General features: G+C 41.5%; 1 protein-coding gene across 1 annotated transcript in view; it reads left to right on the top strand.

Moving 5' to 3' along the window:
* The window catches only part of MAN1C1 (mannosidase alpha class 1C member 1), a 212015-nt gene that overhangs the window by 160736 nt on the left and 32228 nt on the right, over window positions 1-19051 (top strand). Inside the window, exon 5 of the mRNA XM_051988207.1 lies at window positions 5327-5421. Coding sequence (XP_051844167.1) covers window positions 5327-5421 — 95 coding nt within the window. The remainder of the gene's footprint in view (window positions 1-5326; window positions 5422-19051) is intronic.

The following is a 19051-nucleotide window of genomic DNA, read 5'->3' as shown; positions in this document are numbered from 1 at the left end:
CCATAATAATAGCAGCTGTTTATATAACACTTGGCTATTTAAATAGAGGGGGTAACGCAGTAGTCACTTATTATATGTTGGGCTAGGGATCCTTCTTCATTATGAGTCAGATAGTCTTTCATCTCTCAAATTATGTGATTCTGTGAAGGCTCAGAGCAGAAAAGTCAGGATTCAAGATCACGCAGCAAGTACATGGTAGAGCTAGAATCTTTTAACTGAGGATTCATCCTATCCTATGCTAGCCTTTGTGATAGAGAGACTAATTCATCCTTTCACTCAACTTCTCTGGAGACTTTTGACTCAAATTTGGAGAAATCTTCACCCTTACAGAACCACAGTATAGTGGTGAATGAGAGGGAGGGAGGTGTAGAAATAAGACAGAAACTCCAATAATTAATGCATTGTTTCCTGAGAAGTAAATTTGAAACTAGTAAACAAAATATAATAAAATAATTCTGGGAGAATCTCTTACAGAAGCTTTTCCTGTAACCTTTAATTATCAGAACTCATTTCTACTTTCTCTAATTTGCATGTATATGTTTAGTATATTATATATAATATATACATATATAGCACTATATGTAATAGTGTTCATAGCTGTCATATGTTCACAATTGCTGTATCTTAAGAAAGTTTCTTTTTAAAAAAATCTTTTAATAGTATTTTTCCCTATTACATGTGAAACCAATTTTAAACATTCGGGGTTTTTTAAGTCTCTTCTCTTCTATGAGTCAGTAAGCAATCTGATATAGGTCATATGTGTAAAACATTTCCATATTAGTCATTTTGTGCAAGAAGAAGCGAACAAAAAAAGAAAGAAAATGAAAAAATAACATGCTTCAGTCTGTATTCAGCCAACATCAGTTCTTTCTCTGGAGATAGATAGCATTTTTCATCATGAGCCTTTGGGATTGTCTTGGATCACCGTTAAGAATAGCTGTCATTCACAGCCAATCATCGTACAATGTTGCTGTTACTATGTATAATGTTCTCCGGGTTCTGCTTACTTCACTTTGCATCAGTTTATGTAAGTCTTCTTAGATTTTTTCTTAAGAAAGTTTCAGAAAACTTTCTCTCTAGAAAATGTTCCAAGGTTACAAGTTGTGCATTGTCTGGATGTGGTTTTTCTCTTCAGTCCTGTCCTAACCTACCCTGTCCTGACCTTACTCAAGAGATACCATCCCCTTCATCTCCTCAGTCAAAGAAATGTCCCAGATGATGTCTTTGTACTAGTTTGTTCTATCTGTGGATAAAGATGAAGTCTCAGAATCTTAGCATCCAGGAGTGAGTTAAAAAAGATGAATTAGAGAACCAGTTTCTAGGCCAGGCCATTCACCTGGCTCAGCTAAACCTTGACAAATCTTTAATTCCTCTCATACTTCTAGCACCTCATAGGTTAGTGGAGACCCAATAACAGAACCTCATTCTTCTGTGTGCATATTCAGGCTTTCAAATATATTCCATGGTTAATGAGGCAAATTTGTAGATATTTGCATTATTAGAATTGCAATCAATGATGTAACAGAAAGACTTCACTATTATATTTACAATTCTTCAATCTTAGCTTTAGATGGAACCTTGTGAGCTGTTTAATTTAGCCCATACAACAGCCCCATGAACGGGACTACATATTGTAAACTCCTCTAGTCCCTTTGGTTTACTCCCACCTAACAGGAATGTACCAAATGCAGTCATAATGAGTGGGAGGGGAAACAGGTACTAAACACACTCTCCTTTCCTTTGCTACACCACCAAATCTCAGGAGAGAGAGATAGGTAGATAGAGAAAGAGAGAGATGGGTAAATAAGCAGACAAAGGTAAATGGATCGATAGCTAAGTAAAGAATAGGTAGAAAAAGATAGAGAGGAAAATAGAAATAGAGAGGGAGCAGTAAAGAGGAAGGTAGATAAAAAAATGGAGAAACAGAAGAGGAGAAGAAAGAGGAGGAGGAGGAGGAAGAGGAGGAAGAGGAAGAAGAGGATGAGTAGGAGAAGGAGGAAGAGCAGGAGGAGGAGAAAGAGAAAGAGAAGGAGAAGAAGAAGAAGAAGAAGAAGAAGAAGAAAAGAAGAAGAAGAAGAAGAAGAAGAAGAAGGAGGAGGAGGAGGAGGAGGAGGAGGAGGAGGAGGAGGAGGAGGAGGAGGAGGAGGAGGAGGAGGAGGAGGAGGAGGAGGAGGAGGAGGAGGAGGAGGAGGAGGAGGAGAGGAGGAGGAGAAGAAGGAGAAGGAGAAGGAGGAGGAGAAGAAGGAGAAGGAGAAGGAGAAGAAAGGAGGGTTGATAGAAATAGACAGAGAAAGATAAATAGATGGAGAGAAATAGAGAAAAATCAATGAATAGATTGATTGAGATAGAAAGAAAGAAGTAGGTAGGTAGATAAATAGACAGAAATAGGTAAATGGATAGTAAATAAAAAGAAATAGAGAGGAAAATAAGTAGGTAGAGAGGTAAAGATAGATAAGAGAGAAAAAGAGAGGTAGAGAGAGATAGAAAAAATAGAAATATAGACAGAAGGGGAAAGAAACAGAGCTAAAGAGAAATGGATAAGTAAACAAAAAGATACAGACATGCATATATGGCACCCATCTATTAAGTACTTATGAGAGACACACAGAGAACCCCAGCAATGCTATTCCACCTGCCCACACCGAAAAGCTTGCCTCCAATTGAGTCTCCCTGTAAGCAGCTGGATCAGCCACAGAGTTCCACAGTAGAGCTCAATCTGTTGCAGACAGCCCACCTGCTGCTGTTCTCCTTCAGCTTCTCACCATATGCTACCACCCATCTTGGTGGTGAATAGTTAAGTTCAGTTGCTAATGACTCAGCACTGTTTCTTGCAGTCTTGTGAAATCAACTGCCTGCTCTTGGCTTGGGTGCTTCCTCTGGCCGTGGTGCTGAACAGGGTAGCCCTGCCTTTCCCTGGTGGCCAGCAGCAGTAGCCAGGAGCAAGGTACATCCTAACACCAGAGATACAGAAAGCAGCTCCTGGAAGCTGCAAACAGTTTCCCAGCAGGGCAAGGTCCCGCCGATAGGATGCTTGCTCTCATATCTCCCAGAATTATAGAGATAAGCAAAACCTTTTTGCACTCTGAAAAGGGCAAGGAGCTAATGCCAAAGATAACTGTCATGGATTGAGTCACGAGACCTGTGTCCAAAATGCAACTCTGGCACTTTCTACCCACAAGACATTGGAGAAGTAACTTAAAACTTCCTTCAGTTGTGGGATTTTTTTCCATCTTAAAAATACAGGATCTTATAAAGGGCTTCCTAGATGGGTTGATAGATGATCATTAGGTCATAGCTATTGAGCAGGAATAGAACTAAAAGAAGATCTAGTCCAACTTTCTCATTTACAGAGGAAGAAACAGAGGCCTACAACTGTTAAACAGCCTTCCCAAAATAAGACAGATAGTAACAGGGGCTGGTGAGGGAGGAACAAGCATTTATTACACACCTACTATGTGCCAGGCACTAGGCTAAGTGTTTTATAATTATTATTTCATCCTCACAACAATCTTGGGAGGTGGATGCTATTATTTTTATTATTTATAGCTGGGGAAATGGAAGCAGCAATTTGTCCAGTCTTCTACAGCTAGTAAATGTTTGAGGCCAGATTTGAATTCATGTCTTCTTGAATCCTGACTAGGCTCTCTATCCACTGTGTCACTTAGCTGTCAAGGCTAAAATTAAAATTTACATCCTGTGGCTCTTAAGTTCCATACTTTCTATACTCTCCAGGCAGATTTTGGTGTGAGTGGATTCCAGAAAAAGCTTATCTATTTCCCCCACCTTTTTACAAATAGAAATAGTTGCTATCAAACAGGCAATGTAGAGAGACTGTTTCTCCTCCACAGGCATGTGTCATAGCCCCTGGGGTTGATTTGGCTCAGGATCAGTTCAGTCCATTGCTGGTTTATTAAGCACCTACTCTGTGCACTGTCCCTTATGGAATTTACACAGATGAAATACAACAGGGCCCATGGTTCAGTGGAGCACATAATCTGATAAGGGGAGAAGATATACTTCTTATATTTTGAGAACTTTGACTTCTTCCTTCCTTCATGTGGACTGCTGCATCCAGTGAGGGTGCAGGCAATGATTCTGGGAGTAGCTATTGTTGAAAACAAAAATGTATGAGTTGCTTCTTGGGTCTTAACTAGGCTGGGCCTTAGGTGTCAGAGTTCCAATCAATTCCCAGGTCTCTCCTCTCAGAATTTCTGTCTTGGTCATGGGTATAAGAGTTTGTATTTTGTTGACATGAATTTAGTGATGTATACCACATGGAAGTACTAGAAAAAGCATGAATATCACTAAAAGCCCATGTACACAATGACTCCCAAGTGAAATAGAATACCCCCAAAGAGGAGAAAGAGATGATGTGTGTTCAGCCACCCACCAAATGAATTAAATGATTTCCTGTTACACTAATCTTCCAGGGTATTGAAATTGGAGTTAGTTAAGAGCAGGATCTGAAACTAGCTTCAGTACTGTTTGGCTCCAAGCAAGACACTTCATTTTTCTGGGTCTTGGGAATCTTATCTGTAAAATAAGGGATGATGATAATAGTATATACTTCATAGGATCAAATAATGCCTTTTGTCTCTCTTTGTATCTCCAGCATTTATACACAGTGCCCGATACAAACAGAGTAGGTGTTTAACAAATGTTTATTGATTAAATAATACTTATACCACTTGCTTTATAGGGAAACCTTTGTAAAATAGTTGTCATTGTCAGGAGGGTACAAGTAGCTGTGTGACAACTGGATATGACATCTACCCATTTGGAAAGTCCCTAGTACATCATTCCCCCATCCCCGATATTCATCAGTTCAGGTTTAGAATCTTCTTTTGCAAGGTAGTGTAGTATAATGTCCTGGAAAGATATGGAAGGAGTGCCAGACTGGGAGGTGGGAACCTGTAGTTTCTAATCTTGCTCCTGATCATGGAAAAGTCACAACCTTTCTGAGTGCCCATTTCCTTTCTTATAGAGAGAATAAGCATGTATATAGCACCTAGTATATGCCAGACACTATGTCAAGGCAATTGTCTGCCTCCCAGATTGTTGTAAAGCTCAGAAGAGCAGGCATTTTGAAAGCCTAAAAATGCTATATAAATGCCTGCTGTGTTTATTATTGTTATTTCTATGCCATGGGGTGATATGGACTTTCTGTGGATACCAGCCATACTTTATCATTCCTTTTAGGTTCTCTTTATCTTTAAGACTCACAGGCTTAGGAGTAAATTCATTCAGCCATAGACTCATTCCGGACCAGTGAGCTAATCCTGCTAAGGCTATGGTTCAACAAGCCATCTTAAACCTTCTTTTGCAGATCTTCCGAGAGAAGGTCATCAGACTTGGAGAGAAGCTGCTGCCAGCCTTCAACACCCCCACTGGAATTCCCCGGGGGATGGTAAACTTTGGGAGGTAGGAACCATCAGCCAGCACTGGCACTGACTATCCACTCCTGGGGACTGTTCCTCACACCGTTGATTGATTTAGCTATAGGGAGATGTGGGCTGAAGCAGGGTGGCTTAAAGGCGTAATCATGGTTTCCCCCTTCCCATGACAATGGCAGCCAATTGTCAAAGTGGGGAGTTAGGAATCCTGCAGTGAACCCTTTTTAATGATGTCTTAAAAGAAAAAAAAAGTTACATAATTGTTATATATTTAAAAGTTATAGCAAGATATAGCTAATAGGTTTACAGTTTCATGTGCAATCATCTTTGTTTAATTCTACTGTGTTATGGAAATTCTTGTTTTATTTCATAAATTAAAAAACAAATTTTAAAAAATCAAGTCACTCAACCCAATGGCTAATGTTGTTCCTTCCAGACTAGGAAGGATCCCAGGGATTCTCTGGTGGACAGCTCCTCTGTTAATCACTTCATTCAAGTCCACAAAACTGTATCTGGTGCCTACCCTAGGCAGAGCACAGCACTTGAATGTAATAAGTACTTCATAAATGTTTATTGATATGAACTGTTCTGGACATTAAGGAATATAATCATACTTTAAAAAGCCCTTAAGGAGCTTACAAAATGGATGCTATATATGTCTTCAGAGCCTAGGACAATACCTTGGACCCAGTAGGAAATGAATAGATGTTTATTGAATGAATCAATGAATTTTGAACTTACTAGAAAAATACAATATAATACTCATAGCTTCAATACAAAATAGGATAATACATAGGCACATAAGAAAGATACAAGTTTAAGAACAAGAAAAGGAAATGATACTTCTGGTAAGAAAGCTCGAGATGGCTCCTGGGAAAACTAAGTATTTAAGGTTGGGTAGGGTTTAACAGTGGAGACTGGAGAGGATAGAGTTCTGTTGATGTAGAAAAGATATGAAGGTGAGAAACTACAGGACATGTAATGGATGGAAGTAGTCAATTCAGTTTGATACAAGCATGAGTTGAGGGAAGGAGGGGAGTGAGATAAATTTGGAAAAGCAAAGTGCCTTTACATTGTATAGGAGTTAGGAGTTTGGAAATAGTGAAAGGAAATTGGGCTTTATCTGGTTGGAAAAAAAATTTTAAGCCTCTTGAATTGACTGGTTGGTAGATATATGGAGCCTTTGAAGATTTTGAATAGGGTAGGGATGTGATCAACTCCATATATCAAGAAATCAAATGAGATCTCTACCAGATACATAGGAAGGGCATAGTTTGGAAGCTATTATTTACTTAGGAGACTATTACAGAAATCCGTGCAGAAGCTATAGAATGGGTGGCTATAGAATGAGGTAAAGGATTCTAAAGAGATTGTTAAGAGAAATATTCACTGTTCTATAAAAAAAATAAGTATGACTTTTCTACATCTTCTTGGTAACTACCAACCCGCCCCATCTTTATCTTTCCATCTCTGCTCCAGGGCTCTATGATTATGGATCTATTGATCCACAGAAAAAGAGGTTCAGGGAGCTGTCAGATGCTCATAGAAGAAGCAGAGTTTAGAGCTTAGAGGCACAGACCCATATCCCAGAGCCTATTAGGATTGCTACTGCCACTAGTCCAGTGGTTAGGATACTTTTTGCCAGAAAAGCCATTTGATATCTATGACTTTTTGATTCCTGGAAAGTAAGATAGCGTCATTCTCCAGTTGCCTACCTAACTTGTACCATGAAGATGTCCCAGACTCTAATCTTTCTGATTTTGGAACACGAGAGTCCACTTCACCCCTCTTTGCCTCAGTTTCTCTATTTGTAATATGAGAAAAATTCTATTTCTGTGTGGGTTGTTGTGATGAAAATTCTTTGGCCACTTTACAGTTCTATAAACAAGAGAGTTGTTATCCACCAAAACTTTACAGAAATGTTGGATAATACCAACCATTTTTCTCTCAGTGGCCAACAGAGACAAAAGCAGCATCTGGGAAGATGAATGTAGGGTGTGAGTGTGTGTGTGTGTGTGTGTGTGTGTGTGTATGTGTGTGTGTGTGTGTGTGTGTGTGTGTGTGTGTGTGTTTGAGGGGAAATGGCATTAATACTTTTTACTTTACCTGATTCATGATTTCCTTGGTGGGGGCCCTCAATTCATTGAAAATAAACAGACATTTATTAGTCCATGGACAAGGCCCTGTGCTCCATGCTGGGGATTCAGACATAGATTATAATAATGGAAACTGACATTTATTTAGCATTTCACATTTTGCAAAGAACTTTACATACATCATTTCATTTGAGCATCACAACAATCCTGTGAGATACTGCTGTAGCTGTTTATGAGCTCAATTTTAAAGAGGGGGAAACTGAGGCTTGGGAAAATAAGGTAAGATGCCTGTGAAGATGCAGCTTGGAAGTCTCAGAGGTGAAATTTCAACTCAGGGCTTTCCTGACCTATCCATTTATTGCACTGCTTCTCCAAGTATTCTCAAGAAGCTCATAATTTATAATAGTTTCTGAGGCACAGGTGAGAGAATAGATAGAACATTGGATTTAGAACTGGGGAAAAATCTAGATTTGAACCTCTCTACAGACTCGCATTAGCTGAGCCATCCTGGGCAACTCACATAATCTCTCTAAATCTTGATTTTCTTATTTCTAAAAATTAGGAGGTTAATTTAATGACTTGTGTGATCCCTTCCAGTTTTATCTAGGATTTTATAGAGAGATTTTGTTGATGTTGAAACTCCCAGAAAAGGAAACTTCCTCTATTAATGCAGGTTAGGAGTCACAAAGACCTGCATTCAAATTTGACCTCTGACATTCACTAGCTGTGTGAAGCTGAGTAAGTCACTTAACCTCTCATCTGCCTCAGTTTCCTCAACTACAAAATGGGGATAATCTATCTCCCAGAGTTGTTGTGAGGATCAAATAGATAATTATGAAATACTTAGTACAGTGCCTGGCACATAGTAAGTGTTAAATAAATGTTAGCTGCCATTATTGTTATTTTTCTCTAGAGCTTGTGATCTCAGAAAAATGTGTAAAACATTGAGAGAGTAAGTAATTTGGTGAGGGTCCCTCAGCTGGTATATAGCACAAGTGGACCCAAAACTAGGTCTTCCCTATAATCTCTCCACTACACCAATCTGCCTCTCACATGAGAAAACCACAAATGAGGGAGAAGGCAGGTGGAAAGGAAAAGTTCTATAACTACTGCCCAGGTCTTCCCATAAATCACTACTTCACCAACAGAGCTGAGTTTAAATCCTGGTTCTGCAATAACTGTATGGCTTTGGACAAATCATTCTCAGTTTCCTCACCTATAAAACAAGAGGGTTGTACTAGACATCCTTTCAAGCATCAACTAAGTCTTCAACAGGGATCTGGAGACAGAGAGAGAGGAAAGATAGAGATAAAGGGGGAGAGAGACAGAGAGAGAGTCAGAGACAGAGAGACACAGAGAGAGAGACAGACAGACAGACAGAGACAGAGAGAGACATACAGAGAGAGAGAGACAGAGACAGATAGAGAGACAGAGAGAGAAAGGGAAAGAGGGAGAGAGAAAAGGAGAGAGGGAGGGAGGAAGGAAAGGAGAAAGAGAGAGAGAGAGAGAGAGAGAGAGAAACAGAGAGAGGGGTGGGGAGAGAAAGAGGGGGAGAGAGAGAGAGAGAGAGAGAGAGAGAGAGAGAGAGAGAGAGAGAGAGAGAAACAGAGAGGGGTGGGGAGAGAAAGAGGGGGAGGGAGAGAGAGAGAGAGAGAGAGAGAGAGAGAGAGAGAGAGAGAGAGTCATGAGTATCTAGAGAGAAGAAAACATCCATGAAGAAATGATCAGCGTTGTCGAATGCTACAATGAAGTCAAGGAGATTGACTAACAAAAGTAGACTTGGCAATCAAAAGATCGCTGGTAGCTTTGAACAAGGAAGGTTCAGGTGACAGAGTTGGGAGCCAGGCCACAAAGTAGAAAAGGAGGAAATGGTCATCACTAATTGGTGAAAATGAAAGGCATCAGGGAAGGCATCATGGAGGAGCTGGCATATAAAATGGGCTTTAGATGATGGGCAGACTTAATTTGAAATTCTGGGCAGTTATAGCAATTGGAACAAAGAGACAATGCAGAACTGTCCAGGTTATGTTCGGAAGACAGTTCGAGTATCACCTACAGGAAGAATAAGGCAAGTTGGAAAGGTGGAGTAGCAACAAATTGTGGGGAACCTTGAATGATGAGAAATTTTGGACTGAGAAATCTTGGTTGGGTAACAGGTAATCGCTGAGCTATTAGGAGTCGAGGAATAATATGACCAGAGATTATTCAGACAGTAGTATACAGAAGTGTTCCTGCGTATGACCTGAACCAGATTCAGGTTTCTTCGGAAAATGTTTGACAAAATAAATTAAAATACACATAATGTAGAGAATTAATGTGGCTTTTCTAAGTCACTTTGTGGCCTGCAGAGATCCATTTCTATTTGTGTTTGACACTATAGGATAGGTCGCGGTGAGAAAAATGAAGGCAATCGCTACAGTCCAGATGGGTACTAGGGTGGAAAGTGAGAATAGAGAGGGAAAGGAGAGATTCAAAAGTTACTACATAGGACTTAGTGTGTAGAAAAGAAGGCAATAAAGGGGGAGACGCAAGGATTCTTCCAGAGAAACCAAGCCATTATCTCTAGAGCTGGATATGGTTACCTGGGACCTCTCCAGAGATCCCTTCAAGAGGGAGGAGACACATCCAAAATGGCAGCTCAGAAGGCCTTTGGCGTACTCTTCTGGCCTCCATGTGCCGGGGGTTCCAGTGTCCTAGTCTGCCCAATGAGATGTTCTAGCTTTGGCCCCGATTAAAGCAGGGCCCCTGAGATAACCCTCCTGCCTGGGAGAGCTCCTCCATTCCCCTTCCCAGTCTCTCTTCCCAGCTCCTAAACTCTAAAAGATCAGACTGGACTGTGTTTGCTGTCAATCACCTCCATATCTCAACAAGCACTTGTTTAATACAGACCCTAACTGACATTTCTGATAAAGTATTTATTTTAAGCGCTCTCCATCTTCTGAGGTGCAGTGGGGGTGGAAGGGGATTATGTATACATATGTATGTGTATGTAGATTTTTTGGCAGAAATTCCTCTTTCTTTAATGGGCAAGATATTCAGTGTTTCAAATGTTTCCTCCTTCCACCCTGCCAAGTGTCAGGGATGCCTCCTACAGTGGGCAGAAGCAGCCCAGGATCCGCTCTTCAAAGAGAAAGTCTGATGGATTCCAGCACACGTACCTGGCAGCAACCTAGGTGGGCCCAATCAAGGCAGAGAATAATCAGTAGAGTCCTGGCAGTGAGGAACTAGAATTCAGAGACAGACTGGAGAGCTAATTATGCTGAGAACCCCCCACAGCTGATAGAGGTGAGGGAGGTCTTGTGGGATGTTCATAAAGGAACCATTGATATTAAAATGGAGGAGGGTCTGTAGAATTTGATGTCAGAGCTGGGAGGGCCCTTAGAACCTAGGATATCAGAGCTAGGAGGGCCCTTAGAACCCAGGATATCAGAGCTGGGAAGGCCCTTAGAACCCAGGAGGTCAGAGCTGGGAGGGCCCATAGAACCCAGAATGTCAGAGCTGGGAGGGCCCTTAGAACCCAGGAGGTCAGAGCTGGGAGGGCCCTTAGAACCCAGGAGGTCAGAGCTGGGAGGGCCCTTAGAACCCAGAATGTCAGATCTGGGAGGGGGCTTAGAACCCAGGATGTCAGAGCTGGGAGGATCCTTAGAACATGGAATATTAGGATCGGGTGGACCTTTAAATCCCATAATGTCAGAAGTGATATGGACCTTAAAAGACATCAGAGCTGAGAGGAACTTTAAAATATGGAATGTCAGAACTAAAAGGGCTCTAAGAACCCTTAAATATCAAAACTAGAAGGAACCTCCAAGATTATCTTGTCCATATTTCTCATTTTATAAAGGAGAAGGGGGATGGCTCCTCCACAACTCCCCAAAGCACCAGAGGGAGGCCTGGGAGTTGGATTTGGATTTCCCTGCTTTCCGGCCAGTGTGCTTCTTGCTATTACTCTTTGTTGCTCAGAGGAAGCTCATTTCTGTCATATTCTGTCACCAAGGGAACTAGGAGTGAATAAATGACAACCTATATGTAATATAATATAGAGTGACTGATGATAATAATTTGCTCTGAGGAGAGTACCCGCTTACAGGCCAGTAGTTTTCTGTGTCCTGAAAAATCCATAGAGAAGTCGGGGAGAAGGAAGGGAGAAAGGGGGGGAAAGAAGCATTTATCACTTACTATGAACCAGGCATTGGACCAAATACTTTACAAATATCATCTCATTTGATCCTCACAACCTGAGCGATAGGTGCTATTATTAATCCCTCATTTTGCAGTTCTTTTCTTTTCTTTTTTTAAAGCTTTTCATTTTCAAAACATATGCACAGATAATTTTTCAACATTGACCCTTGCATAGCCTTGTGTTTCAGATTCTCTCCTCCTTCCCCCCTCCCCTAAATGGCAAGCAATTTAACATATGTTATCCATGTTAAAATAATGTTAAATCCAATATGTGTAAACACTTATACAGTTCTCTTGCTGCACAAGAAAAATCAGATCAAAAAGGAAAGAAAATGAAAGGAAAGAAAATGAGTAAGAAAACAAACAACAAAGAGTGCGAATGCTATGGTGTGGTCCATATTCAGTTCCCACAGTCCTCTCTCTGGGTGTAGATGGCTCTCTTCATCACAAGATCACTGCAGCTGGCATCCATCATCTCATTGTTGGAAGGAGTCACATTCATAAGAATCGATCGTCCTACAACATGGATGTTTGCAGTTATTTTCTATTTTACAGTTGAGGAAACTGAGGCAACCAAAATTTGAAGGGACATACACTGAGTCACACAGCTAAAAAGAGACTGAGATGAAATTGGACTCAAGCCTTTGGGATACCAGGCTTAACCCTTAACCAGGTGCCATACCTTGCTGCTTCAGAGGAGAGACAGCTCTAGATTCACTATCAGAGTTGAATTCAAATCCTGCTTCTGTGATACCAGTTTGGCTTTGGACAAACCATTCTACCTTTTTAGTCTTCGATTTTCTCACCTATAAAACAAGAGGGTTGTACTAGATGCCCTTTCAAGCATTCTTCTGCTCTTTATCTATGGCCCTGTGCCTTGGGCAGCAGCTGGTATAATAATCCCTCACAAGAAGCTTCATTCAGGCTGGAGAGGGGGAGAGCTGAGCAGCTCCTCTGGGTCAGGCGGAACCAGGTTAGGCCATTTTTGTCCAACTGCATCTGAAATTTCCTGCCCTTGCCCCTCTCCGTGTGGAAGGGGACTCTCCTGAGAGAGGGCGGGGTTTGGAGGGGACTCAGGCAGTAGCAGTCATCACATTTACCCATCTCTGGAATAGAAGCCACAAAAGGGACTTATGAAACAGCTGGGCTGCCAGGCATTAATAATAATAGTAATATAATAATGATGATGATGATTTACATTTCCATAGATCTTAAAGATTTACAAAGTACTTTTCTTACAATTCTGAGGTAGGTAGGAAGATGGATTATGTCCTTTGTAAGTTAAAGACACTGAATCTCAAAGGGTTCCCATGGCTTGGCCCAGGTCACACCAAGAGTAGTTTCAGAGCTGGGGGTCTCAAATCCAGGTCTCTCCCTTCACGTTCAAAGTTCCTCCTAATTATTGTGTGATGCTTCTTCCGCCACTGATATGGTTGAAAAGGAAGTAGGGAAGACCTCAGAAGCCACTTTTGTATGTTTTGCAGAAGAGTGCTCCCCTCCCGTTTTGCTGTTTGGATTCCCTAGCTGTCATCTTTATGGCTAAATCAGGGCTCCTCCTTGGGAACAGCCTGTATTGGGGAGGAAGGTGCTATACCAACGAATGTAAAAACCAAAGGCTGCTTAGTTGTCTTTTACTTTGAAATTTCCTTGGAATCCTCATTACCACAGGCAGCATCAATTATTCACTGAAGGCTCCCTGACCTGTTCAGCTCCAGCTGAAATCTGAAGGCAGAATCCCCATTAGCAGCCTGCCCTGCTGGGAACTTGGAAAGGAGGGTCTTATTGGACTGGGTGTGGTATATGGGGAGATGAGAGCTCTGTTCCCTGTTCCTCCAGCCCCACCTCCAGCTGCAGCCTCTCTGGAAACCTCCTCCAGCCCCCATCCCATCCCTTCAGATACCGAACCAGCCAGGTGTCAACCCCTGGGCTGAGACCTATTTGACACAGTCACACTATTGATCCCTTTCCACTTCCCTAGGGCACTAAAAGGGGATTCCTGGATCCCATACATGGCTATCCATATTTGGGGATCAGGGAACTCACTTCTTCCCAAAGCAGCTTTTGGGTCAACTTTTGAACGTTTTCCCTGACCACAAGCCTAAATATGCCTTCCATGATTTGTCTCTATTTCTGCTCTGGGGACCAAAAGAACAAAACTGATCCTTCTTCCACCAGACAGCCTTAAAGGCAGAATATGTGTGTGTCTCCTCCTTCCCCCATCCTTTCATACTTGCACAGGCTAAATATCCCAAGCATCTTCAAATGATCTAAATGTAGCACCCATTTGAGAAAGGTGCTCACCACCCTCCTTTGTCCTTCCTAAAAGATGGCTCCCGAAATTGTACACAAAACACCAGATGGGAGCTGACCGTGATAGGAAGGAGGAGACAGGTCATGGAATCACAGGACTCTAAGCTAAATGGATCCTGTCTAGTCCTACCCTCTCATTTTACAAAGGAAAAGACAGATACTCAGAAAAAAAAAAGATTTTCCCATGATCACATGGGTAGAAAATAGCAGAAGTGAGGTTTAAATGAAGGTCCTCTGGCTCCAAATCCATCATTTGCATCAATGCAGTTCAAACTCCTTCCCAATGGAAGAAGCTTCTCTGTGATGAGGGATCATTCTTTTTTTTTTTTCCTAAATCACTCCATAAATTTAATTTTATATGTATACAAAAATGCAGGGCAGCATTGGAGACAAAATCAGTTTCCTATCAACTGGAAAATGACCAAACAAGTTGTGTTATATGAAAATATAGAAATAATAACATGAAAAATTATAAGTAACATGGAAGACTTATGAGAACTTATGCAGAGTGAAGTAAGCAGAATACACAAGACAATATGTATAATTACAACAATATAAATAATAGGAATGATTCGATGAGGGATCATTCTTACTGTTTGAATGAATGAATGGGCATTTATTAAGTGCTTTCTGTGTGCCAAGCATGGAGGATACAAATAGAGACGAGAACCCTATTTTTTTGTTCTAAAACTCCTCCTAGTTTGTCATTCTACATTCTAAGGGCCCTCCCAGCTCTGACCTCCTGGGTTCTAAGGGCTCTCCCAGCTCTGACCTCCTGGGTTCTAAGGGCCTTCCCAGCTCTGACCTCCTGGGTTCTATGGGCCCTCCCAGCTCTGATTTTCAGTGTTTTCAGGACCCTTCCAATTCTCTCTTTCTCTGTTCTAAAGACCCTCCCCTCTCTGACATTCTGTGCTCTAGAACCCCTTCCAATTCAGACTTTCCTGTCTCTGACCTGGATTACAAAGCTGACTCCAACTCCAATATTCCATTTAGTCTGTGGCTTGTGACAGGGTGGTACCAGGGACAGAGATTCTTTTTTGGGGCTTTTGATTCTGTGCAAGGACCAGTCTTTAAGATCTTTTGATTCTAAAAACAGCGAATAGCAGCCTGCAGGAAAGAAGTGGCCAGCCCCGTGGGATCTAACTCTGGCCTCGCTTCTGAATCTCCAGCCTCTCAGCCTCCTACTCTGCCTCCTGTCTGCAAAGCTAATTAGTGATGTTGCTACTTTTATACTCCCCTGGAATGAGGGGAAGTAGCAGAAGTGAAGTCCTTTGAAAAGCTGGATGTGCATTAAAGTGCTTGCTTATTGTTACTGTTTTTTATCAATGTTGTATTCTTCCAGCCTTCTTCCCCAGTCAGTTCTTAGTGTCCTGTGGCCTTCCTTTTAAGAAGAGGCAAGATGGAGAATGGTTTATAGAGACGGGGGATGTGGGCACTCAGAGATCCTGATTTCTTTCATGCTTGGTCCTGGCTTCCAAAGTCAACCAGCTCCTGTCAAATCACACAGTAACAAAGCAGCAAGGAACCTTAGAACACAAAATGTCGGAGCTGGGAGAGAATTTAGGACAGAGAATGTCGGAGCAGGAAGGAACCTTAGAACACAGAATGTCGGAGCTGAGAGAGAATTTAGGACAGAGAATGTCAGAGCAGGAAGGAGCTTTAGAATAGAAAACTATCAGAGCAGGAAGGAATCTTAGAATGGAAAAATATCAGAGCAGGAAGGAATCTTAAAATGGAAAAATATCAGAGCAGGAAGGAACCTTAGAATGGAAACTACAAAGCAGGAAGGAATCTTAGAATGTAGAATGCTAGAACAAAGAATACCAATCCCTTAACAATCATTAATTAAGAGCTGGCTACATGTGAAGAACTGCACTAAACATTCTCTATGACATCCTTCTGCTTCAAAGAGCTCACAAATGAATATTTACATGTGGGATCCTAGCAAGAAGTTGCTAGCAGTAGAAGCAACATGGAAAATGTTCTCCAGAGGTGAATCTTGAAGGATGCCAGAAAATCTAGGGAGCAGAGGAGCCCAGGGAGAGGACTGAAGACATGAGACCCGGCCAGTAAAAAGGCCTGGAGTCAGGAGCAAGCCATATTGGAGACACAGCCAGAAGCCCAGTATTACTGGATGCAGTATGTGAAGGGGATTAAGGAGCCAAAAGTCTGGAAAGACAGGCTGATCCAAGGAATCCAGGCTTTGGAAGTCAAATGGGGAAATCTATATTTGATCTGGAGTTAACAGGAAGCTCCCAGAGTTTATTAAGTGTATGTGTGTGTGGGGGGGGGGGGTGATAACAGACCCGTACTTTAGGAAGATCACTTTGGCACTCAAGGAATGTTTAGATTGGCCGGGAAGGAGTTATGAGGTAAAGGGACAATTAAAAGAACTGAATGAGGGTGATGGCTGTGGGAGGATAGAGAGGGGCAAGTGTGGTAAAGATGTCATGAAAGTAAAAATTAAAAATCTGACAACATATTGAGTGTGAGTGAGGATCCACGGAGGACACTGGGGAAAATGGTGGTACCTCAATAGTAAGAAGAAAGTAAGGAAGGGGGACAGGCTGGGGAAAGGGAGCTAGAAGTCTGTTCTGAACATAGTTTGACATGCCTGTGGGAAGTTCCATTCAGGATGTCCAAGAGGTAGCTGGAGCCTAGAACAGACTAGGGCCGAGTATTTAGATCTAGAAATCACTTCTATAGAAATGACAGTTGAATCCAAGGGAACTGATAAGATCATCACATGAAAGAATATAGAAGAAAATGAAAAAAAGGACAGAGTTCTAGGGAATGCCCCCAAATAGGATTTCTTCATCCAGAAGAAGGGGAAGAGGAAAGGTCAGAGAATTAGGAGATGCAGAAGAGAGCAGTGTCACAACAACTTTGGTGGGAGAGAATATCCAGGAAGAAATGATGGTTAACTGTGTTACAGTCTGCAGAAAACATAAAAGGATAAAGCTGAGAAAAATCCAATTAAGGGCTCATTGGGTAAGCTTTGGAGGGAGCACTTTGGTTGACCTAAGATGGATTATGCTGAGTTAAGAAGCTTTTTGTTCAGTCATTTATAAGTTTTCTTGACCCCATTTGGGATTTTCTTGGCAGAGATACTGCTTTGCCATTTCTTTCTCCAACTCATTTTACAAATGAGGAAACTGAGGCAAACAGGATTAAGTGACTGACTAGAAGTCACTCAACTAATAAGTGTCTGATGTTGAACTCAGGATGATTCTTCTTGACACCAGGTCCAGCGCTCCATCCATTTTGGCACCATCTCACTGCTGGTGGACATCCTTAGCCCAGATAACATTCCCAGGAGTTTAATCAAGAAAGAAAAGTGAGATACAGAGGAGCGACTCTGGTGCACACAAGTTAGGGTTTATACAGGTTAGGGAGAAGACGTGGGTATGCTTGTAGGCAGCAGAGGAAGAATCCAGAGTTTGAAGATTTGCTAAAGCCTGGAAGGATTGAGGGGTGAGGGGGCAATCTGCGGAGAAACAGAAGAGCAGGAGATCAGAGGCACATGTAGAGGGGTTCCCCTTATCGAGAAGGACTGAAGGAGGAGATGGTGGAGGAAGGTGCCTGAATGACATGAGATGAGGAGGAGGGGAGAAGGGGAGCACTCTCTCTCGGCAGAAAAGTCTCTTTTTTTAGGTAAGTAGGAGGTGAGCTCTTCAGTGGCAGGTGGAGGGAAGGGATGCCATGGAAGCTTAAGAAGGTTTGAAAGAGCTGCTGGGATGAGTGGGATAAGGAACAATTAGCAAGAAGGTCCCAGATGAGATTAAGTAACATTAATTTGAAGTGGACCCAGTCACCATGGTTTTATGATTTGTTCAGCTCTATTTAGCAGTGTGTAAAGAGAAATAGAGAGAGGCAGCTGGTTAGCACAGTGGATAGAGCTCCAGGCCTGGAGTCAGGAGGACCAGAGTTCAAATATAGCTTAAAATACTAGTTGTGCAATTCTGGGAAAGTCACTTAACTCTACCTCCATTTCCCCAACTGTAAAAATGAGCTAGAGAAGGAAAATCGTAAGCCACTCCAGTATTTTTGTCAAAAAAAAAAAAAAAGACCCAAATGGAGTTAATTCATTTTAGGACAGGTAGGTGCTACAATGGATAGAGCACTGGTCTTGGAATAAGAAGACTCGTTTTCATGAGTTCAAATCATGCCTCAGATACTTTTACTAGTTATGACACCTGTTTGCCTCAGTTTCCTCATCTGTAAAATGAGTTGCAGAAGGAAATGGCAAACTGCTACAGTATTTTTGCCAAAAAAAAAATAAAAAAAAACCCAAATAGGGTCATGAAGAGTTGGACATGACTGAAAAAAAAAAGACTGAACAATAACAAAATGGGGTTAATAATAGGACCTGTTTCTTGGGGTTGTTGTGAGAATCAACATAACATTTGTAAAGTGCCTTGTACATAGTAGGTACTTAATAAATGCTTATTTCCTTTCCTTCTTTTATGAGCACCATAAACCCTGGATTAAATTGTGTACTCCTTGAAGGCAAGAAACTTTCATTTTTGTCACCTCAGATCCAACATAGGGCTTTGCCCAAAGTATAAATCAGTATTTATTCAATTATTTACTATAAGAACAGACTTTGTATCTAATAATTCACATTTACATGGATTCTGCTATTCCTGAGATATTTTTAATATTTTATCTCATTAGATCCTGCTGACAACCCTGTGAAGGCGATTCTATAAGTGTTAGTTACTATTGCCAATTTACAGATGAGAAAACTGAGGCCCAGAGAAATGAAGTGACTTGAAAAGGCAATTTAAGGAAGTGGAAAAAACACAAAGTCTGGAGTTAGAGAACCTGATCAACTAATCTTATGACTATCATAACACAACGAAGTCAGTAAATATTGAAGCCTGGACTTGAACCCAGGTATTTTGACTAATGAGCCTAAGGTCCTTTTCACTACCCCACACTGTCTAATTATAAATAAATAATGGGTATTCAGTAAATGTTTGTTAGATTTTTGCCTTTTCCCCTTGGTCAAATAGACTCTCATAAGGTGAGTCGGGGATTTTGAGCAAGTGGATGACTGATGGCAACGGG

The sequence above is a fragment of the Antechinus flavipes genome, chromosome 3 (assembly GCF_016432865.1).
Source record: "Antechinus flavipes isolate AdamAnt ecotype Samford, QLD, Australia chromosome 3, AdamAnt_v2, whole genome shotgun sequence".
Lineage (NCBI taxonomy): Eukaryota > Metazoa > Chordata > Mammalia > Dasyuromorphia > Dasyuridae > Antechinus > Antechinus flavipes.
The sequence above is the reverse complement of the archived record's forward strand: the minus strand, read 5'-3'. Positions and strand labels throughout refer to the sequence as shown.